This window comes from Globicephala melas, chromosome 8 (assembly GCF_963455315.2).
Source record: "Globicephala melas chromosome 8, mGloMel1.2, whole genome shotgun sequence".
Classification (NCBI taxonomy): domain Eukaryota; kingdom Metazoa; phylum Chordata; class Mammalia; order Artiodactyla; family Delphinidae; genus Globicephala; species Globicephala melas.
The window spans coordinates 49276616-49302353 of NC_083321.1; the positions used below are offsets into that span (position 1 = coordinate 49276616).

Consider the following 25738-nt stretch of genomic DNA (forward strand, 5'->3'; position numbering starts at 1 on the left):
CCCGAACAAGCAAGCCTAGCCCAGACTGTTGGCAAAAAAAAAAAATTTATTTTCCTTTGAAATAAAATGTACAACCAAAAGAGCACAGGGCCTAAGGCAGTAGGGAGGATGGGGGGGACACCAGAGAGCCCGTTTTGGGGTAGGAATCTGTGCCTCTGTCCCCTCTACCTGGCACCTTTTGCCAAGGAGGAAGAGTCTGTAAACCAGAGATTCCAGAAGGGAAGGGAAATACATGCTGTGCCAGTGCTTTTTCTGTATCCTTTGGGTAGAGAACACCACCTCCACAGGGAGAAGCACAGACTGGCAGAGCCCTCGGAAACCATATAGCCTCCCACCCCTCACCCCCATCATCCACACGGACACGAGGAGGCTCAGATAGGGAAGGGCATACACCATATCAGAGGGGAAGTCAGGTCTGGGACACCTGGGCATACTCAGCAGGGGAATGTGGTCACAAGCCTGAATGTGCAGAGTAGATCATTAGACGCATGGGTCAAGTGAATGACCCCATGGGGAGAAATGGCTGCGGTTTTCTGGTAGCAGCCACTGCTCAGTGGCCCCTGACCTCAGCGAGAGGTGGCTATGTAAAGGCCAAGAACCAGATGGTGGTTATGAACCTCAGGACTTCTTTTAGCACCAGATGGTGGAGCTCTCCTGCCAGCTCAGCTTCTTGGGGCTTCTCAGGTACGGGTGATGCTGCTTGAAGAAGCCTGTGCCTTCACGTGGGCTGGGGGAAAGGAGAAGCCAGTAGGGCCGGGGAAAGCCTTGTCCTGTGCCTTTCTTCCCTTCTTCCCCTCTACCCCAGCTTCAGTAGGGCTCAGAGAGGACGCAGGGGGTGAGGGAAGGCCAGAGTGGTATCCTGTCCTAGTTTCTCTGGGCAGTGGGCCTCCTCGCCAGCAGGAGAGAAGGGTTTAGAACCGTTTTTCCTCAGGCTGGGAGGTAATGAGCAGCTCCTTGTTCCCGAAGTCCCACCAGGCCGTCATGTGGAACGCCATGTTGGTTAGGACAACAGTATACTCCAGGATGGCAAAAATGGTGTATACTGTGGGAAGGACACAAGGAACAGGGCGTGATAAGCCTCCTTCCCTACCCCCCAGGGGCCTCTTGATAGATCACCACCACTGCATCACTACGCAAAGAACACAATGGCAGGCAGTCCCCAAGACCACTGCCACTGCCATACTGCACATTACAGAAAACATCCCAACTGTCCCTTAGCCACTGTGACCACCTGTGGATCCTCGCCTGGCCTCACCTCCAGCCTCACAATACATGTTGTGCCGAAAGTACGCAGCCAGCGCCGTGAAGAAGGAGACGAAGTTGATGATGAAGAGCCGCTGTTTCCAGTTGTAGGACTTGCGCTCCTAGGGGATGGGCTGTCTGATCACTCTGCAGCTTGTTAGATATGTGCGGACAGCCTCCCCTCTTGGCCCCAACTCCTAAGGGCTGTTGTCTTGCCTCCTTTGGTCATGGAAGGGGGCAGAGGCAGGGGCAGCAGGAATGATGGGCATTTCATACCCCTGCATTTGGTGTAATGAGGCCAAGGTACAGTGGGGTCCCTGTCCCTCCCATTTCAGGGGGACAGAGTATGAAAGTTACTTGGAGTTACCCACCAACCCAACACCTCCAGATGCTGTGGGGAGAAGAAAAGTACGGGGTGTGGGGGGGCAGGGCCGGGGGGAGGCACCAGAGTTATTACAGACCACAGACCCCTGACGCAGTGTTCCCCCTGCAGCCTGGGTGCTGCCCCTCATTCTACTCCCATTTGGAGGCACTACCTCTTCTATTCTCCATTTTCCCATGCTACCCAAACACAGCCCCAGATTCTGATCAATCACCCTCCACTTGTCCCCAAGCCCAGCCCCAGCCCCAGTTTGCAAAAGAACTCCATTTCCCACCTCACCATTACCCGCATCCTGAGGACGAGTGTCCTTGATTTTCCTCTGGGCCGCCTGCAGCCCCACTAGGAGTAGACCGTACCTCTTGACTTACTGTGTGCTTCTTGGTCAGCCGCCAGAGAATGCAGGTGAGGAGCATGTGACTGAGGGATGAGGCGATGAACACAATGAAAGCGTTTTCATGGATGGCTGGAGGGAGAGAGGAGGGCTGGGAGCATGCACCGCAGGGAGCACCCAGAGCCCTGCGTCGTAAGGTCGGGGGGCGGGGGTGGGGGGCAGGGACATCCCCTCCCGGAACCCCTCCCCGCTCCTCCTTCCCTTGTCTGGGCACCCACTGAAGTCCTCGGAAGAGGAGACATAGGTGAGCACTAGCAGCGCAAGGTTCTCCACGACGTTGAGGCCGAAATTGAGGCGGCAAAGCTGGCGGTAGCTGGGACACGGGGAGGCGCAGCTGAGGTAGTGGTTCCAGTAGGTGAAGGCCACCAAGAAGCGGGGTGCTGAGTGCAGGCCAATGCAGAAGCGCCATACGTAGCGCTGGGGCACCTCTCCGCCGATGGCCGAGCTCACCGACGGCAGGTAATTGGGCACCTAGAGAGTTGTAAACCATCTGGGCACCAGCCCCCTGCCGGCCCCACCCACCTTGAGATCTTCCTCTCTGTGGAATCACCTTGACACTCAGAAGGCTCTGGTCCAGTCCCCTGCCTCCAGGATGTCCTTCTTCAGAGCCCCAGAGCTCTCCAGGGAGACCTCCCCTTCCAGGTCCTTCCAGGTCCCCAGTGTGCCTGGTTCTCATTCCCTAGCCAGCTTGGGGTTTGTGCTGGGGCATAGTGGGACCGCCTCCTTCTCCCTACAGGTGGCTGGGAAAGCTATAGGCAGGTTCAGATGCTCTCTGAGCCCACAGCACAGGGCTGTGACCTGGATAAAGTCCTGTGGGAGGGTCCATGAGCCCAGCAACCCAGATTCAGTCCCAAGGACAGAAACGAGTCACAGAGCATCTGAGCTTCCTTGGCACAGCGCTGGATTCACTGCCCAGCTAAGCTGTTCCTGACTGCTCCCAGCTTCACTTGTTCTTCTGGTCTGGGGTACCAAGGTAGTAGAGGGTGCTGTGAGATCCTAGGGAAGCTGGGCCAGAAGATACATTCACTCTGGTCACGTTTAGGAAAATGGGTGCTCCTAACCTGGGGTAGTCTAAGAAAATGACCCTGTTCTTATGCATCCCTCTCATCCATCTTTCTCAAAGGCTGGAATTCCCTCATTCCTTAAGGAACTGGAGTGTCATTCTTTAAAGCTGAGGAAGGAGATAGTATCACACAGCTGCAAGGACTGATGTTGCTTATTTTGGAGGGTGAGAGAATGGGGGATGGATGAACAGTAGTTTCGATGGGAACAGGAAGGTCAGGAATAGGAAGAGGCTCTCTTAGACTCAGGGGCCTAGAGCAGTATGTCTCAAACTTTAATATACATACGAGTCACCTGGAATTGTGTGAGAATGCAGAAGGTCTGGAATCTGAGAATCTGCATTTCTAAAAGATTCCATGACTGCAGAATCTACCAGTCTGTTGCCCACACTTTCCGTGGACTTTTTTAGACCTTCAACAAGAGCCAGAGCAGTGCCAGAGCCCAGAAACCCAGAGAGGGAATGACCCTGCCGTGACTATGGCAGGACAAGTCTTCAGAGATGGAGTTCTGGAAGACCCCTTCCTTTCTCCCAGTGGGGATGCTGAATGGGTCTCCAGAGTGGCTGGGAAGGCAGGCAATGATGGAGGAAGCTCACAGGGCAGGGGTGGGCCTGGGACAGGACGAGCCAGGGCCCTCACAAGCCTTCACAGAAACAGAGATGGATTCCCCTCAGCACTGTCAGAGGAAGCTAAGTGCAGAGCTCTCAGAGAGAGGGTGATGCTATCGAGGCCATGGCTTGAGATACCATAGCTTGAGACCAGGCTCAGATATTCACTCTGAGTAATCAGTGAAGGGTAACATGGAGGCTTTGGAGCCACACAAACCTGGGTCTACATTCCAGCTCTGCCTTTATTAGCTGGCTGACCTTGAGCAAGTCACTTCACCTCTCTGAGCTTTGATTTCCTCATTGGCAAAATAGGGATGACGTCACCTACCTTGCAGGGGACGGTGAATACTAAATATAATGTATGCAAGGCATCTGCAGTGTCTGGCACGCAGTGAGTACAAGCGATGGCTTTCAGAAGACAAACTTTCCTGAAAAGCCTGCAAATTGGCTGTGATCTATGTGGCTACTGAACGTGGCAAGGCCGACCTATGAGTGAAAGGTGGGAATCATATCTTGACTGGACACTTCTGAGACCTCCAAGCCTCCTTACTTGACTTTTCTGCCTCTCTGGGTAGGTCCCCTAGTAGGATTAGTGGGAGTGTTGCCTCCACTTTCTAGAATATTCATTTTGAAAACTCCTGCCCCAATCTCAGCTACTTTAAAGGGAACAGTACCAACATCTAAGGCTTGGCTGGGAGAGCCGAGAATATTCAAGGGCCCAGAGCCCTGACTGATGCTGGGAAAGAGGTAAAGGGTAGAGATGGCACGGAGTTAGGGGGATGCCTCAGGAGGATGAGGGTTAGGGCCCTGTGGCTGCCTGTCCCATCCTCACAAGCTCCTCTCAAATTAAGGGTGGGGCAGGATTCTAAGAGCAGGGATTGCCTCCCTCATCTCACACACACACACACACACACACACACACACACACACACACACACACACACACGCTTAATCAGGTACAGATACTCATATACACCCCCGCCATTCCGAATACACAAGTTCCCCACTCACCAACTATACCAACAACAAGCAACATGAGGACATATCAGAGCCCACGTACACAGCTCACCACAAACCTCCCCAAAAGCCCAGAGCTAAGGGTACTGAGAGATGGGAACATAACCTCTTTCCCCAAGAATAGAAACCCTTTGGCCTGGAAGACATGGCTCGGTGGATCTATGGCAGGGCAGTAGATCAGAAATTCACATGGTACAAAGGGAGAGGGTCCAAAAACTTCCTTATCATAGAACCTCATGTTTCACCATTAGAGGTTCATTCCTCTGGCCTCAGATAAAAGTACCCTGAAATTATGGATGACTTTTCTTTATACGTTACCACCCCTTCCCCTCCCCACCAACTAGACAAAAACTCCCATTCCTGTCAATCCTACTTGCTACTCTTCTCTGGACTCCATCCCCTCTTCTCTAACCTCATAGTCCCCCATCTTAGCACTGGTATCCCCTGTACCATGAGCTATTGCACTAGCTTCCTTACTGGTCACCCTACTCTTGCCCTCTGCCGTTGAATCTGTTCTCCACTCAGGAGCCAGAATGGTCTTCTAAAGCTCAAATCTGATCGTGTCCCTTCCCTGCTTAAAATCTTTCCAAAGCTCCCCATTGCCCGCTGGATAAAATCAAAAGCTGTCCGCCTGGCACTCACAAAGGTCCTTCTTCACCCCACAGCAACAATTCCCCGTCCTCCAGGAAGGAAGTCTCCAACATCCAAGCCGGTTTAAGTGCTTCTCCTGGGCCCCGCATCCCTGTGCTCCCTTTTATCACAGAAGGGATCTCATCTCACAGTGTTGTGACTGTCTGTGCCTAGGTCTGTCTCTTGGAGGAATAAGATGCTAAGGGCAAGTCCATGTTCAATTCCATGCCCCTGACACAGAACCTCCACCCCTGGGCCCTCAAGAAAGGCTTGATGGACTGCTCTTGGAGACAGGAACTCCTTCTAGGTTTCTAGCTGGCAAAGCTCTGAGTGGATATAGGTTGTGGGGCCTGAGACTGCCAGAGGAGAAACAAAGATAGAAGAAGCCAGGGCAGGGCTGGGCGTCTTCTCAGGTCAGGCCCCTAGTCTGCGCTAAAGGACCTGTTACTTCTCCTGGCTCCTGGCCTCATCTTACCTCCTCAGTCCTGGCTTCCTTTCCAGTCTGGTCTTTCTTCAGCCCCCTTCTCCCTCTCTCAATCTCTCCTGCTTATTCCCACTCTCTTCCCTTCCCCCAGGCCCCCTCTGCTCCCTTGTACCCTCTACAATCCTCTTCTACTCTTGGAGGACTGTGACTCTACTTTCCCTGAGTCTCTCTCCCCAAATTTCCCCCAGCTCTGACTTTCCCCCCACCATCCTTTTATCCCTCTCCCCTCTCTCTGTCCCTCCACCTTCTCTCCTACTGTCTGATTCCACCCTTATCACCATCTCCTGACCTGGCCCTGACCCAGGTGCTGGGGAGCCTGGCACTCACCCCACAGTCAGTGGCCACTGTGTACTCAAAGTGGAACACCAGGGACCAGATGATGCAGAAGAAGAAGCCAAACACGGGGAAAGTGATGACCCACCAGACCATGGCCGTGAAGCGGAGCCGGAACACGGTCCCATCGGGGTCCAAGGGCTGGGAGGCCGCAGAGAACATCCTGTAGGGAGTGGTGCCCAGGCAGGGCAAGGGACACAACTTGGGGCCTGGTGGGGTTACCTGGGCCTAGGAAAGTGGGGCCTTTTCCAGAGCTGGCTTTTCAGAGTATAGGGAAGAGCCAGAGTATAAAGAGTAGGAAGGGCATAAAGGAAAAAGGAAAGCAGTGCAGAAGAGGAGGTACAGAGGGAGATGGGGCAGGAACAGCAGAGAGACAGGGTCAGCTCATAGGAATCCGTTTGGCACACTGGTCCTATAGGTTCACCTCTTGAAGAGTATGGAGAATAGAGGCTCCCAGTGGCCTGGATATGGGAGCTCTGATGGCCCACCTCATTCCCATGACCCTCATACCCACTCAGGAGAAGGATCAGAGGTGGAAGGGTTATTATTCCCATTGCACAGAAGGGAAGACCAAGGCCCAGAACTATGCTAGGATCAAACATTAGGACTAAGGCCTCTTGCCACTTGATAGCTTAAGGCTCCAAGTCAAGGTTTACTTCAGGCCAAGTAACCTAGATAAAGGACCTTGGCTCAGACTGACCCAAGCCTTCCCACTGACCCTGTCTGACCACATTCCTGCTCTTCACCCAAGTTAACTAGGAACAGTGGGAGGGCCCCATAACCTATTTCAATGGGACCACAGGCTACCAGCCATCCCACCCCCAGGCTCAGAATGATCCAAGCCTCAGGCCAGCAGTACCCTGACCCCGAGATACCAGAGTCCCTCCGGAGGCCCAGACCTCTATCTCCTTCCTCTCTGAGAAGACCATGTCACCCGATCCAAGATTTTCGGGAACTGAGGGTCATGGGAACCTTCTCCACTCAGGTTGAGTCTCCTGTGCTGGGCCAGACCCAGGAAGGACAGACCCAGACTGAGGCAGCTGGGCTTCTTCTGCTTCTTCTCCCTCTGGGCAGAGAACTCCCTCCCCCACCCCCACTGCGCCGACCACCATGACCCTTCACGCTGGGCTTCCTTCTGGAGGGCAGATTTGTATTAAAAGGCCTAGGACCAAATCTCCCCTGGGGACTCAGACCTCCCTCCATTAAGGGAACCCTAGTCTACTAGTCCAGCTCAGCATCAGGGAATCAGGGTGGGGGTAGGCGCACTAAGCAACACTCACACTGGGTGCTGAAGGATCCGGGGCTTGGGTTGAGGGCTCTAGCCAGACTGAGACTGCTCTAAGACTGGAGGGTCCCACCCCCAGTTCCTGAGGGCCTGCCTCCCGCCCACAGAGCCCGGATCTCCACGCCTTCCCCGGGCACACAGCCTTCCCACGACCAACAAGGCCATGTCATAAATCCCAGAACACTCTGCAAAGGTAAGAATGATAGTGGCCAAGGTTGGCCCACAGCAGATCCCTTTGCCAGACATGGCGGTGGGGACCTTTCTGAGGGTTGGGTCCAGGCATGTAGGCAGGTTTCTGGGAAGGGAAAGGGAGAAAGCAGAATAGGATTTAGCCCCTTTCTGTTGGAGCAGGACTGAATATGTTTGTTGGGCCCCATCAGAGAGCTAGCTAATCTTAAACAGTAGATTCGCAGTCCAAAACAGATCTAGACAGGCCTGAATATGAGGTATCAGTGTCCAGCCTGTACCTGTGCAGAAACAGCTAGTGGCAGCTCAGGCTGCATTAACAGAGGTCTAACAGCCAGTAATAGGAATAGAACAGTCCTGATTTGGGCTGTTCTTCCCAGGCCATATGAAGTCCTATGCCCAGATCAGGGCCTAGGAGAGGACAGTGATCAACTGGGCCAAGTCCAGGGCACATGTCTTGTACGGATTGCCTGAAGGAACTGGAGCTATGCTACCTGAGAAAAGTAAACTCAGGGGACCCTCCTCCCCCGCCATTACTGCCTTCCCATCTCTGCAGGGCTGGCTGGAAGCCAGGTGGAAAAAGTAGCTCCAAGGGTCCCAAAGCAGAGCCAGAGCCAGGACAGAGATTCACCAGAAAGAGGGTGTATGCTCACTATAAGAGCTTGCTGGGCTTCCCTGGTGGCGCAGTGGTTGAGAGTCCGCCTGCCGATGCAGGGGACACGGGTTCATGCCCCGGTCCGGGAAGATCCCACATGCCCCGGAGCAGCTGGGCCCGTCAGCCATGGCCTCTGAGCCTGCGCATCCGGAGCCTGTGCTCCGCAACGGGAGAGGCCACAACAGTGAGAGGCCCGTGTACCGCAAAAAAAAGAAAGAAAGAAAGAGCTTGCTAATTGTTAGTTACTAAGTCTCCTCAGAATCAGCTGCCTGGGAAGGAAAGAAGCTCTCCATCACTGGGGATGTGCAAGCAGAGGCAATGTCATCTATTGGCAATTATAGACTAAGGCTACTTCTTTCATTCCTCAGTTGGCCATTCCTGGGATTCTCTGGGTGAAAAATTCAGAGTATATTGGAAAGTTCCCAGGTGTATCCATCATAGTAGTCCCAGGGAGTAGGGACAAAATACCCCTGGGGTCACTAGGCCTAGTCTTGCCCCAGAGAGGCCAGGTACCCCTCCAGCAGCTACCTATGCCTTAGCTCCCTATCTAATATGTTGAGAATGGGTTATAAGTATGCTGAGCCTACTCCGTCTAACTCCATATGCCATACAAATATTATAATTCTCTGTATGGACTATGACTGCATTATATCCTGCCTTCCTTTTCCCAGGGCTGGTGTGTGTGTGTGTGTGTGTGTGTGTGTGTGTGTGTGTGTGTGCGTGTGTGTGTGTGTGTGTGTATGTGTGTGTGTGTGTGTGTCGGGGGGGGGGGAGTCCTATCCATTTATTCAACAAATACTTTTTTTTTTCCCTGGCCGCGCTGTGTGGCATGCGGGACCTTAGTTCCCCGACCAGGGATCAAACCCATGCCCCCAGCAGTGGAAGCACAAAGTCGTAACCACTGGACCACCAGGGAAGTCCCTCAACAAATACTTTGTGATTCAGATGCAGTGCCCATCTTCAAGGAGCTCCCAGCCTAGTAGGGAAGAGAGACACAAATATAATGTGATAGAACCATATCAGAGAGAACACCTGGAACTATGGGCACCCAGAGGAGGGAGTGATTAAGCTTGCCCCATGGAGGCTGCAGAAAGCTTTTTGGAGGAGGAGACATATGAGAAGGGTTTTGCAGGATGAAGAGGAGTTGGCCAGGGTAATAGAACATTTGATGCATTATCTAAGGTGAGAACTAGGTCAGGAGAGGCTGTTGGATGGATCCTTTCTGATCTTCCCCCTCTGATCACCTGGTCACCCCCTTTTCTTCCAGTCCTGTTCTTTCTGATAGCTCCCAGCCCTGAGTCTCACCAGGCTGGCTGCCCACAACTCAAGGCCCACATCTACCCACTGACAAATCAAGAAGAGGGAAAACTTGAAGTCATATGAACAAAAGAAGTGGGCCCCCATGCTTGCCAGCCAGATCCCACTCCTGGTTGTACCCCTTTTTCTCAAGCAAATGCTCTTTATAGGAAGGTGGAAGCTCAGCTGATTGGGGGCCTTCTGAGCTCTCTGTGAGGCTAGTTCAAGGGTCCATGTCCAGGCTCTGCCTCTTTCCCACCTAGAGACCCTTGGCTAACTTCCTCTCCTGCTCTGTCTTCCAACTTGACAATCTCCTTTTCCTCTTCCTCCTTCTGCTCCTCCCCTTTCACATTTCCCAAACCACTTTCCTATTTCCTCCACCTGGAGCGCTACACTAACACTGAGAAGGAGGAGGACAGGAATTAGCAACCCTGACAGACATGGGGAAACTGAGGCTCAGCCTCTGAAATTCAGGTAATATACAGAGTCAGTGGATGAACTAGCAGGATAACAAAGGTCCACACAGGTCTCACCCCATTTACACCCATAACATACAGAGAAAGAACTCTCACAACTTCCTTCCTGGCCCAGCACCCTATATCCCTGTCCAAGAGGGTGTATGGCCACCTATGGAACCTCAGAGGTCATGGGACCTACCCCAGAAAACACATGTACACACACATAATCAGGTCCCCAACCAGACAGACACAGATATAGTCTCTCTCACACACATAGCCCACTCAAAGCCATTATAGTCATGTCCCTCACAGTTAACACATGCACATATACATAATCACATTCCCGTAGGGACAGGCACAGCCCACAGTGCCCCACTAAAAAGCCCCAAATGCCCTCTAGCCCAGTTTTTTTCTCTGTCCCCCAGAAAACACTGGGGCTGCTGAATCTGCCCCTCTATGAACTAAGGATTGGGTTCGGGGTTCTGGGGCTGCCCAACTTCAGGGACCCTGGCCCTCAATGACCTCCGTTGAAGGTGGAGGGAGACTATTCCTTGGGACCTCAATTTGCAGGCATCCCCCCAGCAGCCCAGTATGTTTGATGGCTAATCCTGTTACAACAGAATCAGGATCCAAAATAGATCTGATTGGGCCTGAACATGAGGTATCAGTGCCCCCCTCCACAAGCCCTACCCCACAGTGTGTGGCCGTAGTCTCCTTGAAGTGGAAGAGCAGGGACCAGAGGACGCAGAAGAGGAAGGCGACAAGTGGACAGCAGACCGTGACCAGGGCCACCAGGGTGAAGCGGAGCCGGACCAGGGTCCCATCCCGATCCAGTGGCAGTGGGACCTCGTACATCTTGTCAGACCTGGGGATGGAGTGGTGTGCTGTCAGGGCCCAAGGTAGTGAGGCTGGGACTCAGTGGTGAAGTTAGCCCTTGTGCTCAGTCCTCAGCTTAGCTATGCTATGGGGTGGAGAGTCTGAGATGGAAGCCACCTAACCCCTAAACTTGGACAGCTACTGCCCTGGATGAGGAAGATGGACTGAGAATCCCATGAGAACATTCACCCTCAATTTCAGAGGAAAGACAATGAACCAAATCTGTGCTAAGATGAAGACGGAATAGATTGAGAAAACTTCTTCTCATCCCTAGGCCTGGCTTGACAGGCCTAGTACTACAGGAGCCGGTTGAACTAGTCTCTCTTGTTTCAGGAACCAATCCTAAAACCTCCCAGTGAACAGAATGGCCCATCTCCTCCCCCAGGCCTTGGAACCTCCATGTTTCAGGGCCTCCTATCAGCTCTCACTGCTTCACCCACCGGCCCGGGGTGCTTCTGCACCTTCAATCCCTTCCCAGCTCTGTGTGCTCTGTGTGCCTGCACCGCAGTCCACAGCAGCAAGGACTCCATGGAAGCCAGCAGAACCTCAACCCCCTGCCTGTCCCCACCCGCTGCCTCACGTGCTCTGAGGGTGAAAGGCTTTGCAGAATCAGGCCTGGTGCTAGCCTGGGCTTGCTGTTTGCTAGAGAGAGCTGCCTGGTCAGCTTCTGGAGGCTTCCCAGTGCCCAGGGGCCTGTCCGCTCCCCTCTGGAGACTAGGTAAGGGCTCCTGAGGACTGGGCTCCTCCTCACTGCACTCTCCCACTCAGATGAGGATATGAGGTCATGCACTATACTACTAGCCAAGTATATACCAGCAATCCTAGCCTGGACCCCCTCAGTGTATAGAAGGGGAAGTTGAGGCCAAGAGAGGGGCAGGACCCTGCTCAGGGTCACATAGTAAATAGAAGGAAGAGCCAGCAGTGGGCAGATGTGGGGCTCACAGTGTCACAAACTGCAGCTCTCACCTTCCTTGACCCTTTGCTCTCTGGGCCAGAGCTCTGGGCAGAGAGGTCAGGTTACGTCAGGTTAGGAGGGAAAAGTGAAGGGGTACCTGTCCATAGGAGGAAAAAAACTAAAAAACCAAATCTTATATAAATGAGTCAGTCAGCCCCGTTCCCATTTTAAAGACAGAGGAACCAAGACATAGAGAGAGGAAGGTCTTTCCTCAAAGCCATATGCTGAACCTGAGGGAAAGCCATCCTCAGAATTTAGGCTTCTAGTTGCCAAACTAGGGCTGGCTCTGGATACATAAAGAACCTGCCCTTCTGGACTCCAGGACCTTGCCTGGAGATCAAGTCCTAGCTCTTCCTGGCCCCGCCCTCAGGACGCTCTCCTAGTCCCGCCCGCAGGAAGAACCCTGACCTCCAGGAGGCTGGCCTCATGGCATCTGGAACAAGCCAGGTGGATATGCCTCTCAACCATCTTCCTCCACCCACCTCTCTGCCAGGCTCCATCAGGCAGCCTGCCCCAACTGCTCAACCTCCTTCCTCCTTCTGCGGGCCGGGGGTTTCCCAGGAGCGGTGGAAGTGGCTCTGGTGGCCCTCCCAAATCAAGCACATTCCTACAGTCCTTGGATCATCCCCAAAGACCTTCCCCACCCAGCCCAAACCCAGATTCTGTGGTTGCCATGGTACTAGTCCCCCCTTCCAACATCCCTTCCTGAAGCCAGCTGCTCTGGATCCCTCAGGAATCACTGGGACCCCCAAACCAAAGACCAGATCCTCAGGGAATGACTAGGCAGTGCCCAAGGCAGGGGTTGATAAGGTTTGAGGAACAGTCTGTTCCACTTGTTGGAGGTATGCCTAACCTCCCTTTTAGCTGTGTGACCTTGGGCAAGTCACCTAACCACTCTGGGCCTGTTTTCACAGTTGTACAACATGGGGATCTTGTGGTTTGGATAACTAATAAGGCCATACCAACTAGGTCATTCTACTCTCCCAGGCTTCAGGACAGGGAGCTCACTACCTGAAGGGCAGCTGTCCAGCCCCAGTCAACTCTAACTTCCACACAGGTACCACTTAACTGAAAACTGCTTTCTTAGGAGTATCCCTACCTTATTTCCAAAGATCCTCAAAGATCTTCTCAGCCTCCAGTCCAAATCCACACCTACTGGGTGCCTTCTGAGTACTAGGCACCCTGCTTAGCACTAGATATACATTGTTTCTTTTAATTCTCACTACAACTCTATGAGGTAGGCGCTAGCTATAGCCTGTATATTTCCATTTTACAGAAGAGGCAAGTGAGGCTCAGGGAGGTTAACATTTGCTCAAGGTCACAGGCTAATAGCTGGCAGAGTTGGGATTTGAAACTAATCTAAAGGGTTGCAGGTCCCCGGCACCTCTCTCCTGGGGCACCTAAGGAAGAATCTGGACTAGGAGTGCCGGCGGGGTGAAGAAGGGAGAGCTCACTCTGGAACATCGGGCCCCTGTCAGGGAGCAGAGGGGAAAGGGGTCAGCTACCCCAGCGGGCACAGCAGCAGGTCCTGGACAGACACCAGGATCCCCACAGCCCGGGGCCGGGCCCCGCGGAGGCCAGACCGCGTGGCCGAGCTCCCCCAAGTGGGGCTGCCCGGCAGTCCAGCACACCCATCTCCATACTCACCCAGGCCGTGGCGGCGAGGAGGCCGCGCCGGCGCAGTCCGAGAGCAGGGAGCACCCGGGGGAAGCCCAGGCCGGGCCTGGGGGGCGAGCGGTGGGGGGCGGGTCGGAGCGGGAACGGCGGGGGCGGGGCCGGCGCGCTTGGGGCGGAACTTGGGAAGGAAACAGCACCCAGATCCTCTGCTGGCCCCTCCCCGCTTCTGCGGCCCGGGACCCCGGGCTGTCCCCCTTAATCTGGCGTCCCCTCATGCCATGCCGATCCAGCACTGGTCAGCTCCACTAATTTCAGCTGCATGGGGGCAGCCGGAAGAGCACTGGACACCTGGGTCTGACACGTTGGATCAGCCACCTTGTCACTTACCTCTCGGCTGCGTTCCATCACCTGTTGAAAGAACATAAAATTAATTCAACAGGACCTCGAATTCTCTCATTTCTTGACCCCAGTCTCTACCCACCTCCCACCCCAACCTAGACGAAATTATCCAGTTTCGCACTTCTTAAACATTAAACCAGTTTGGCCCCAGCCTCGGCGCCCCTTCCCCAAACTTTGCTCCCCAGAGCCCAATCGGGGCATTTCAGCAAAGGGAAGAGTGCCTCACAGGGAACGAGATCCCGTGGGGCCCACCGGAGAAACTCTGGGCCACAGCTATTCCCACCTTTGATCAGGAGAGGGCGCCCTGTCCCGCCGGTCGAAATGCAGAGAGCGGATCTCCTGCCCCCCAACCCCACCCTAGTCCTGGTCCCTCTTCACCATGAGAGGGCTGATCCCCAGAAACCAGCCCCCAGCCAGGGTTTCTTCCCCACCCTGACTGACCCCCTAAAGGAATCTGAGGGGGACTCTTGGCTACCTTTGTAAAGACCATCCTACCTCAACGGGGAAAAAGAATGAAGGGACCAGTAATCCCTCCTACAGTTACAATGTGGGATTGTCAGAGCACCTGCAGCAGGTGGAGGACATCTGACCTAGACACCGTTACCATCACATTTTTCCCGTTTAAATCCCCACAGTAATAATTAGCACATTTTGAGCACCCCCGGTGTCCCAGGCACTTTTCTACTTTTTTATGTTATCCCATTTAATCCTGATAAAAGCCCTATGAGGTAGATACTATTAATATCTCCATTTCACCAATGGAAAACAGAGAAGATGAGTTACCTACTCACACAGCTAGTAAGTGTCAGAAGCCAGGATTCGAGTCTGGCACCTGAGGTCATTCCCTTAATCACTATATACTGTTAATTCGGGGAAACAAAGGCCCAAATTTGATTAACTTGCCAGAACCCTTTTGCATGCATCCACTCTTGTTCATTTACTCAGCCTAGGCCCCCTCTGTGACAGGCCCTGGGTTGGGCAATGGTGGGGGACCAAGAGATATCGTGCTCACTCCTGGGGGTCCAAGTCTACAGGGAAGGTGTCTTATTCTAAAAAAAATAGTTTTCTTGACTTGAATTCTGCCACCCCACCCCACCCCACCCCGGCCTTTAAAGTCCCAGGGCAAATGAACAATTAGTAAAACTAATTGTTACTGAAAGAACCACTCCCATTTAGTTTTGATAACTGGATTTAGGTTTTCTTCCTTGGGGCTTCACGTGATGCTCTTTGTCTAGCTCCAACCCACACATGCCTGCTCCTGGCCCCTGTTGCCGGTCTTAACCCCTTGTCTGTTCCTTTGGCTCTAAGTACCATTCCCTGAGGCTGGGTCTCTTCTCCCTGCCTCTAGACTACCCCCCAGTGCCTGAAACTTGAGGTGCTCTAACTGGCCTTTAGTTCTCTGGTGATTTGGGCACTTCCCCACCATACAGTCCTCAGTCTGTTTCCTCATCTGTAAAATGGTTTTAGGAATATCCACATTATAGTGTTGTTGTGAGAATTAGATGAGGTAATAGAGCAGTGTGCCAGGTTGATGACAGCTAGATGTGTCAGCAACAGTCTGAATTTGTCCTGATTGAGCCTTTTCCGAACTGTCTGACCTCAGCTGTCACTGACCCTCTCTGAATCTGTTTCCTCCACTGTCAGTTTGAAAGACTATCACCTACTTGATTTATATGAGGAAAAGTGGAAGAAAAAGATGAGTTCTTACTATGTGCCAGGGACTATATATGCATTCTCTTATTTGATCCTCTTAATAATCTGATGAGGTAGGTTTGATGAAAGCCATTTTACAGATTAAAAAATTGAACAAGCATCTAAGCATCTAGGCTCGACCTTATTCAGGACGCTCTCAGTGTTTGCTGAACTGGCATTTGTCCATTGTCCAAGTAGCTGCTGCTGCTGTTGAAGCCTTTCAGTGTCTCCTCCCTCCTGGTTGGTTTGCCTGGTGCCTGGACATATCCCAGAGAGGCCTGTGCCTGAAACAGCACCACTGTCTTCAAGCTTTAGCCATGATCACTGCTCCACTCCCCTTTCCACATACACATACCAGATATCCCAAGCTCACTGAGCATTTGTTTTCAGGGATGTTCCAGCCCCCAGAAGCATAGGGCGGTGTAGAGGTGGGGGGCAGAAGAGGGGAAGTGAAGGTGGGATATAGTTGTCAAGGAAAGCTTCCTGTAGGAGATCTCCTTCACTCCTTCACTGCCCTCCTATCTCTCCATCATTCTCCCCATTAGCCACATTGGCTCTTCTTACCACACAGATCTGATCATGTCCCGCCCTTGTGCCTTGTGGCAAAATAGTAAATTTTCATGGCTTTCAGCATCAAGGGCAAATTCCTTAGTGTGATGTTCAGTATCCTTCATAACGTGGCCATCCTCTACTCCAGCAACCACTTGTTTTACATTCTAACTACACTCACCTCTTCCATGGAGCCTTTTTTAACTTCCTCCTTATCTCTCCCTACCCCCCATGATCTGCCCACCTCCCCACTCCTCAGGCAGCCTTGGATGGCCTTCCATCACACCCTTATGAGGGCTCTAACCACAATGAAGCAAAATAATCTGTTGCCTGTTTCCCCGACCCTCCTGGCAGCTCATTTAAGGACAGAACCTCCACCTGTTCTGTTTATTTCTGAATCTCTCAGCTTAGCCCAGGCATGGGCATACAGTAAGAGTCCAGAAAATATTTGCTAGATTGATTTAATTGAACTGGATTTTGAAGGATGGGTAGGATTTAGATATATCAAGAAGAGATTTAGGAACTGCAAGAAAGGCCTTTGAAGAATGACTGCTGGGAATAGAGGGTGGAGGCAGAGGGTGCATGGCTCGGGGTGGGGGTGGGAGGTAGGTAAAGTGACAGAGACAGAAACAGTGCTAAAAGCATCCAATTTCAGGCCAAACGCTGCCCTGCCTCCTAGGCAGCCTTAGGAAAGTCTTCCTGGGTTGAGGAGGAGTGTTCTTTTTTTCTTCCCAGAGATCTTTCTCATGGAAGACACATCCTTCTTGGATGGCTTTAAACTATTTACCCTAGGCTCACCCATCTTGCTCCAGCTCCATTCTGCCTCAAATAGTAATTACATCTTCATTGTTCTATAGAACATTCTTTAGCTTCCCTATCACTTCTTTTTTATAAAAAATTATTTATTTTTGGCCGTGTTGGGTCTTCGTTGCTGAGAGCGGGCTTTCTCTAGTTGCAGCGAGCGTTGCGATGCGCGGGCTTCACATTGCAGTGGTTTCTCTTATTGCGGAGCACGGGCTCTAGGTGCGCGGGCTTCAGTTCAGTAGTTGTGGCTCACGGGCTCTAGAGCGCAGGCTCGGTAGTGGTGGCACACGGGCTTAGTTGCTCCGTCGCACGTGGGATCTTCCCGGACCAGGGCTCGAACCCGTGTCCCCTGCATTGGCAGGTGGATTCTTAACTACTGTGCCACCAGTAAAGCCCCTCCCCTATCACTTCTAGGATGAAGTCCCAGTTTGCACCCATGGATACACTGAGCTCTTTCCTGGTCCCACATCTCTGTTCTCCCTGTTCATCTGGCATGGAATGCATCTTTTCCTTGTCTCAGCAAACTCTACCCTTCCTATAAAGGTATAGATTAGCATGACACTTTAGTGAGTTAGGCATGCATGCAGTAATTTCTAGGGCTATCACTAAAATAATAGAAAAAGAATTTAATTTCCAAACTGATGCAGGAATAAAAATGAAGTAATCCAAAAGAATGCAAGAAAGGAGATTTAAATGGCCAATAAGCACGTGAAAAGATGGTCAACATCATTAGTCACCGGGGAAACGTATAAAAAAAACCACAGTGAGATGCCACTTCACACCACCTAGCATGGCTATAATTTAAAAAGAAAGAAAAAAGAAAATAACAAGTGTTGGCAAAGATGTGGCTGGCAGGAATGTAAAATGGTACAGCCAGTTTGGAAAACAGTTTGGCAGCTCCTCAAGAAGCTAAATATAGAGTTACTATATGACCCTGCAAATCCACTCCTAGGTATAAACACAAGAGAATTGAAAACACATGTCCACAAAAAACTTTTACATGAATGTCCATAGCAGTACTATTCATAGTGGAATAATAGAATAATCATTATTCATGATGAAACAACTCAAATGCCGTCCAACTCATGACTGTATAAACAAAATATGGTATATTCATAAAATGGAATATTATTCTCCTATAAAAATGGGTGGAACTTTGAAACATTATGATAAGTGAAAGAAGTCAGACACAAAGGCCACGTATTTTATGATTCCATTTATATGAAGTGTCCAGAGTAGGCAAATCCATTGAGACAGAAAGTGTACTAGTAAATTGCCAGGAGCTGGGGGGAAGGGGGAGATGGGGAATGATTGCTAATGGGCCTGGGGTTTCTTCTGGGATTATGAAAATGTTCTGGAATTATATAGTGGTGGTAGTTGCACAACCTTGTGAATATACTAAAAACCTCTGAATTGTACACTTCAAATGGGTGAATGTTATAGTATGCAAATTATATCTCAATTTTTAAAAAAAAATCTGGCAAAGAGCTTGGCCTCAGTAAGTGGTAGTTATTTTTACCAAAAAAAAAAAATTTTTTTAAAAAGCACAGAAACAGAACATCTGGGGCAAACAGAAAGTCTAAAATGTTAGATAAAATCCTAAATATACCAGTAAATTCGTTAAATGCAATTGACTAAATGCTCTAGTTAAAAGTCAGATATTCACACAAGATTTATGTAAATCTAATTATATGTCATTTATAAACATCACCCTTCCTTATCAAGTTATAGGAAAAGAAGGAAATCAACATTTACTGCATGCTTACCAGGTACCAAACAGGGGCCCAGTCCTTTGCAAATTTCATGATCTTATTTGACCTCACAAGCACCTTATGAAACAGAAATTATTGTGCCCACTTTATAGACAACGAAACTGGTGCACAGAACAATTAAATAATTTGTGCAAGGTCTAAAAAGTAGTAGATCTAGGACTTGAACTTAGATCTGTTTGAATCTAACTCTGCTGCTCTTTCCAATGTACCATATAAGAAATTTAGAATCATCTCTCTGGAAGGAAGTCTCGTGTTCTTTTATAATTCTGCAGTCCTTACAGGTCTCTATACTCCCTGGGTATCAATCCTTCAGAGCTGCATAGAGTGAATTCTCAGGGCATGTGTGAGAGAGACTGGAAGCTTCCAGGACAGAAATGGACTTTACTTAGCTCTGTCTCTCTTGGCCACGGCAGAGTGTTGAGCGGTGGACATCTCTGGGCTCCTAATGCCCAGGACAGAGCTTGGCTCAGCAAGCTTTTGAGAACATGCACCAAATTCCTTGGCTTTAGAGGAGAAGAAGGCAGATGATGACAATCAAAAGGGGTGTTATGAGAATTAGGCAGAGTAAGACTATGTGGGCCTAGGAAGCCCTGGTCCACAAAGAAGTCCTTCCTGGGGCAGAAGTCCCTGGGAATGATGAGCTTGTAGGCCACATGCCTGCCAGAGTACCTAACAAGAGGTCCTTCTACTTAGAAATCACCATGATCACAGGAAATTCCTCCCTGGAGCACTCCTTGTCCAGTGTCTCTCCCTCCAGTCTTCCAATAAGTATACACTACTTAAGGGACCCAACTCCTGCACACCTGCTAGTACTCTGGACTAAATACACTCACTCACACAAGACATATTTCTGAGCTCCTTTTCTGTGTCAGAATCCATGTCTTAGAATATTTAGAATGGGAATTCCTTAACATTTTTAAAGAATACAAATAATATCTATCATTTATTGAGGGTACCTGTGTACCAGTTACCATATGCCTCAGCTCATTTAATTCTCACAACTCTGTGAGGCAAGTACAATTATTACCCCCATTTTACAGACAAGGAAACTGAGTTTCAGAGGGGTTAAGAAATTTGCCCAAAGTTCATACAGTTAATACATGGTTGGGCTCAGATTTAAACCCAGGGTTCTCTGACTCAAAAGTCCCATACTTCTTTTCTATTTAAGAAAATAATTCTCTCATTCATGCATCAAACATTTAATGCACACCTATGCTGTGTGGCTGGCCTTAGGGACATCAGAATAAATAAGCAGAGGAGAGCCTTAAACAGAGCTGGGTTTGAGGATTGGAAGGTGAGAAATCAAAGGTTCAGGAGGGCAGTGAGGAAGCTACTGTAACTCTCCAGGGAGACCTAATGACTTTCTGATGCTGAATATAGGCAAGGGAGGGTGGAGGGAAAGGAGTGATGTTTGGATGGAGTAGTTGGGGAAAGGTGTCTGGAGTCAGATGTTTAGCTTTCCTATTTGACCATCCACATATTTATTTTTTTTCTTTCTTCAAGCACCTACTGAACATCTACAATGCACTAGGTTTCTTCCATCCATTATCTTATTTTACCTTTACTACCAGATCACTCCACTTTTTTTTTTTTTAACATCTTTATTGGAGTATAACTGCTTTACAATGGTGTGTTCACTTTTTGACTAAGTAACTCTAATCCCTTGCCACCACTGAAAACCCAGAGTGATTTAAGTTTATCCATGTTTTGGGCAGGGCCCATTTCAATTTTGTAGATATGTCCCAGGAGGAGGGGGTGGTGGAGCGGTAATCCTAATAGGTTTTGCTTTCTGAACACAGTCCCTGCTATTTTGTGTGGGACCCACAGTCACTAGATCTAGTTTCTAGAACATGCTCAACCCACCCCCTTGAGATATCAGGCTTCTGCTCCGGGCTAGGCCTTGAGGGAAAGGAACACCAACTTGAAAATGAAGCTCTGGCCTTCAAGAGCCCGGCACCAGAAGATAGGAAAGTAAATAACAGAATACAAAGTAACAAGGCTGTGACAGAGGCCTGCCCAAGCATTACTCCAACTAGCTGTGAGAGATCCCAGAGAAGCGGGAACATTTCAACTAGACTTTAAGAATAAGTAGGGGTTCCTAAAGTGCAGGTGGGAAAGAAGTTCCGAGAATTGTCATTTGTACCAAACTCTAAGCTGAACCATTCCCTTAAGGCACCTCTAATGTTCCTAACGTCCATTCTAGGGATTCAGAGAGGGAAAGGTTGTGTTGGGGTTGGCATGGGTCAGGAGACAAGGAGGCCAGGTTTGCGGGCCTCGGAGCAGCTGCAGGTGAGCTACGCAGATAGACCTCCTAGGAGGTCACTCCAGCTCCGCACGTGGTCTGGCCAGGAAGTAAGGGCAAGACAACGGGGGAGCTTTCCCGTCACAGCCCGAGGACTGGGGAAAAGTAAGGGTAGAATAGTTACCATGCCATCCTGGAGCCTTCACTCTGATTGGCCCGAGCATCAGCAACCCGAGTCTCTCCGCTCCAAAGAAGGGGGCGGAGCCTCAGCATAGCGTCATCACTCTTCTCCCCTCCCCCCGCCCGATGTAGCCACTCACCAGCCTACCTCTAGGGGCCCTTGTGACGTCACGACTCCCTCCCAGCCAACCGCGGCGGCGAGGGGCCGTACTTCATGTCCCTCCCACTGCCCCTCCCGCTTCCTCCCCCTAATTCCTTCCGTCCCTCCTCTTCCCCCTCTCCAGTCTCCCAAAGACAGCCCTCACGTTCGGTTTCAAAAGACTCTAGGTCCAATGCATAACAGGGTGGGCCTAGAGTGGCGGCGGTATCTGCCAATGAGCAGACAGCGAGGGCGGAGCGTCCGCAGCGAGCCTCTGACGGCAGGCGGCGTGTGACGCAGTCGGGCCCTCTGCGCGCTGCGCCCGAAGCGGCGGTCGGTAGCGGAGGTGGTGGCGGCGGTGACGGTTTTGTGGCGGCCGCGCGCTGCTCTCTGAGCGGCGGGTGGCAGACGGGCCTAGGCCCTCACTCCTGACACTTCCCGTCCCCCACCGCATCGCGGTAAGTCGGGAGCCGGGGTGGTGGCGGCCGGGGACCGGCAGGCTCCACCTCCTCTCAGGGCGGGCGGGTTCGCGGGGAGTCCCAGGCCCTCTCCGCGCCCGAGTCTCGAGCCGGGGCGCGCACCTTCTGCCCTGAGGGAGGGGGCGGGGCCCGCGACCCTGCGGCCCCGAGGCCCAGCTTTTCGGGCTCCGGGAAGGAGTCGCTATCGGTGGGATCTGGGCCCTGGGGTCTCGCGTTGCAGCCTACGTTGAGGGGCGTCCCTTTAGCTGGTTGTACTCATTCATTTGCCGGGCGGTGGTTAGGTGGGCCGGCCCTTTGCTGGGGCAGCGCCTTGAGACCCTGAGTACGGTTTTCCCAGCACTTCTCTGACCATCGTGCGGGATGGACTTTATGTGCCTTGGCTTCTCCAAGGGGAAATTTGCAGCCCCAGGGGAGTGTGAGTGCGTCGGGAGTTTGTTACCTTTTTAAAACAGTATCTGAGAATTAAGGTCGGTTTAATGGAGTGAAAGTTTATTTTCTGTTCTCCCACGTGTTCCACGTAAAGCTAGACGAGGTGAGGTTTTTGAATTACTATCGCCATAAGGACCTTAGAAATTAAGCCAATCCCCCTACTCTACGTTAAATGCAAGTTCTATAGGTGGAGAAACCGAGGCCTAGAGAAGAAACAGGATTAGCCAATGCTACATCTGACTCAGTGTAGAAATTTTTCTACTACACTGCCCGCCCTGGGTGTTCCAGCCTCCCATTACTGAGGATTCCCTTTGGAAGAGTGGAGGGGTTAAGGTAGGGACATGGATAGTTAGGAGCAGACCTAGTCTTCAATAGCGTTTCCGATTTAGTTACTACCAGCTCTGTTCGTGGTAAGGCAGACGCTTCATTAGTTCACCTAGACTATGAGAACTAAACTTACAAGTTGGTTAAAGAATGTTAGTTATGTTATGTATTGGAAATGAATCGATAAAACTACATGTCATTGGCTAGTTTCCTGTCCCAGGTCTGAAATTTTTATTTGTGACAGCTGCTGGGGACTCAGAAGAAAGAGTCCAGTTAATGAACTACAGCAATATTGCAATAGAAAACCAGAAATATGGACAAGATTTAGAAAGGTACACAGCAGTCATTTTGTATTTCTTGTACCTCGGAACTCATAACGCCTCTCTTACTGAATTCGAAAATTGTAGTAGAATGAAATGAGAAGATTAAACTATTTTGGGAGAAGAAGCTAACTGGAAGAAAGAAAGAAAAGAGCAGTGATCATCCCCTGTGACAGTCTTATAAATTCAGAAGGAAACACTTGTTGACTGAGTGAGTGACAGATGGTGTGTTTGGAACTTGATCGAAGAAGTTAGGATATTTAAAAAACCAGAAGTTGGACAGGAAGGAGGTACTGGGAAATAATTTGATAAGGTTATTTTTTGACTCTTCATTGAGATTTGATGAAGGCCACTTTGGTCTGTTCACATAAGTCAGATCGTCACTTTCCTCTTGTTTAGATGACGAAGCAAAAACTGAAAAATGTATGTAAGAGCAGAAGAGAACTGTAGTCTTAATACTAAGAGGTGAACAGGGTATGTTTTCTGTGACATGTTCTCTTCTGGGAAGCCTTTCCTGGCGTTCTTTCCCCTGCAAGCTTCCATAACACTTATTTGATACTTCTATTTATAGCACAAATCATTTTGTATTTTAGCTGTGTCTTTTTATTAGACTGGTAAAAAATTTTTGACTTTGTATTCAGTTTGCTTAGCACAGAGTAGCCCCGCAGTAAGTGTGCTTGCCTGAATGGATAAACAGATATGGAGAAGTTAAGCCTAAAAATAGTCTATGAAGAGGCTGGGTATTTGTGTACTCCTGAAATACGGGGCCCAGATAAGAGGACCCATACCATTCGTGTGATACACGGTACTTTGGTACCTGACTTTATTCATGTCCACTTGCTCCTGGATAACTAAGAACAAGCACAACTTTTAGGGAACCAAGTTCATAGCTTGGAAAAAATCAGTAATATTACTTTATTGTGATTTTTTATGGTAGCAATTAACCTTAGGAAGAAAGGGGTAGTAGTACTGATATTTAATTTCCAGTAAATAAAGAGCACATCTGCAATTATGCAATTTGTCCAAAGTTTAGGAGATTAAGAAATTTAGAGATTTACCAGTAGGTATTAGAGACAAAGTATGTAAACAGCGTTTCTTAAGAACTTGGTGCATTCTGTGTGTTTGGAATTGAACCTAAGTATTTGGCATTTGTGTATTGTAGTATTTTACCCATAAAGTACTCATAACACCCCCTCCCTAAGTTGTAACAACCAAGAATGTCTCCAAACATTGTCACATGTTACCTGGGAGGCAAAACTGCCCCTGAGTGAGACCACTGCTCTAGAGAAAACGTTCCCACTATTTCAGTAAAAAAATCTTACCTTTATCATGTCTGGTCTATGCTTGTGGAGTCCGCTAATAAGTTGCATCTGGTTGAAACTGTTCTCGAAAACCCTTAAATTGTCAGAATCTGGTATGGGAAGCTGAAAAGCTAAGAGTCCTAGAGTCACTTTCTTTAGTTTCTCCTTTCATTTCTGTGGTAACCTCCCTTCCTCTGAGATAGGAGAAATCAAAGTCCTGTTTGAAAGGAGATAGGTTGTTGGGTAAATAGAGCAATATTTATTTGTTTTGTGGAAGAGGGCAAAAAAGAGCTTGTAGTTGAATTGATACAATTAAATGTGATGCTCTGTGATTCCATTCTCTTTCCATTTCACTGATACACGACCTGCCACGTGAATCGGAGGTCTTGTCCCATTGTACTGACTCTGAGAATTTAATAAACACTGAGAATTATTTGCCACATTTTAAGAGTTTGTACTTAATTCAGTGTACTGCGAAACAATTGTAATTTTTTAGTAGAGAAATAAAAATGATTTCTTAAAGTATAGGTCTAATTAGCTAAGTCTGGTACTAAGAGTTAGTTTAAGCTGGGAGGTAGTAGGGTAAATTGGAAGGTGTGAAACTGGAGTCAGACGATTAGAAGGAGGCTCTAGCAATGGTCTAGCAGTTCTCAAAGTTTGAGGTCTTGGGACTCCTTTATGCTTTTAAGAATTATTGCGGACTCTGAACAGCTAGAAACTGAAACTAATATTTAAAAGATTTATTGATTTAAAAAATACTCTTACGAAAAGTTACTAAAAAATTTAGTGACAACAGTGGCATTGTTTTACATTTTTGCAAATCTTTTTAATGTCTGGCTTAATAGAAGATCACTGAATTTGCAGATCTTTTGCATTCAGATGGTTGGTATGTTGTTTTAGTTGAAGTATGTGAAGAAATCCAGCCTTATACAGATATATAGTATTTGGAAAAAGGAGTGTTCTAATGACCTCTTCAAATAATTGTAGATTTCTCCTTTGACAGTACACTCAAACCTTCTTAAAGGTTTGTTGCAACATGGAATCTGAAACCATATCATTGAACTTTTGTACAATGTTACATTAAAATTCATTGGTCTGTCTTGCACTTTGAATGGGTGTTTGTTTACCTGTGCATGATTTTATGACATTATATATTGGTCATTAGGAATCATTGGTGCACTGAGTTACGCAGCTCTTCCAAATGTTGACAAATTTACAGTTGCTAATATTTCCACCCATTTCATCAGATAAATCTTTTAAGAATTGGGAAGTTGACAAGCTCATAGTGGTGTACACAAGTTTTCAATATTCCAATTTTCTCTTCAAATCTAAGTAACCATAGTTTGTCATTTATTCTTTGAAATAAAAATGGTGTTCCATTAAAAAAAAACTTGGTTCAGCTTTCTACTCAAAAGTAATCACCCAAGTGTTTTTCCTTGGGACAGCCATTGTATTTCAATATGTAGAAGTGCTTTTGAGTACTTCCCACTTTGTCCCCCCAAATAATCACACAGTATTGAAAAGATGTGTACTGAAATGTCAAGCGTTAATACAATCCATAATTTTTACTGCTCCATCAAGGACATTTAAGTGAAAGTGGATTTTTTTTTTTTGCGGTATGCGGGCCTCTCA

The 25738-nt window shown here is 49.3% G+C and overlaps 2 protein-coding genes across 14 annotated transcripts in view; one reads left to right on the top strand and one right to left on the bottom strand.

Annotated features, from left to right (window-relative positions):
- Nucleotides 1-32: 32 nt before the first annotated feature.
- PGAP2 (post-GPI attachment to proteins 2) lies at nucleotides 33-13882 on the bottom strand. Of its 8 annotated transcripts, none has more exons than XM_030831173.2 (7): nucleotides 13864-13882; nucleotides 10718-10893; nucleotides 6143-6324; nucleotides 2234-2486; nucleotides 1981-2087; nucleotides 1256-1364; nucleotides 33-1042 (listed from the first exon to the last, which is right to left on the bottom strand). In XM_030831173.2, exons 2-7 carry the CDS (start codon nucleotides 10881-10883, stop codon nucleotides 912-914), a joined length of 948 nt encoding a protein of 315 aa, XP_030687033.1. In that variant the 5' UTR covers nucleotides 10884-10893; nucleotides 13864-13882; the 3' UTR covers nucleotides 33-911. The 8 variants fall into 8 exon arrangements, with proteins under 8 accessions (XP_030687033.1, XP_030687025.1, XP_030687024.1 ...); XM_030831165.3 differs by lacking the exons at nucleotides 6143-6324; nucleotides 13864-13882 and adding an exon at nucleotides 13507-13849 and having other exon boundaries at nucleotides 33-727; nucleotides 919-1042; nucleotides 1993-2087; nucleotides 10719-10893; XM_030831164.3 differs by lacking the exons at nucleotides 6143-6324; nucleotides 13864-13882 and adding an exon at nucleotides 13507-13848 and having other exon boundaries at nucleotides 33-727; nucleotides 919-1042; nucleotides 10719-10893.
- Nucleotides 13883-21557: 7675 nt separating this feature from the next.
- NUP98 (nucleoporin 98 and 96 precursor) overlaps nucleotides 21558-25738 on the top strand; it is a 99251-nt gene continuing 95070 nt past the window's right edge. For all 6 annotated transcript variants that reach the window (XM_030831155.2, XM_060303607.1, XM_030831154.2 and 3 more), the window contains exon 1: nucleotides 21558-21711. The gene's annotated coding sequence lies outside the window, so the exon portion shown is untranslated. The remainder of the gene's footprint in view (nucleotides 21712-25738) is intronic.

Bases quoted from the DNA above. Each gene is read 5' to 3' on its own strand.
- PGAP2 (XM_030831164.3), bottom strand. From the start codon at position 13,751: ATGAGGGGACGCCAGATTAAGGGGGACAGCCCGGGGTCCCGGGCCGCA. The intron at 1,365-1,980 runs GTACGGTCTACT...CCCATCCCCTAG, and splicing joins AGCACACAGTAAGTCAAGAG to GAGCGCAAGTCCTACAACTG. The intron at 728-918 runs GTTCTAAACCCT...CCTTTCCCCCAG, and splicing joins TCCCAGCCTGAGGAAAAACG to CCCACGTGAAGGCACAGGCT.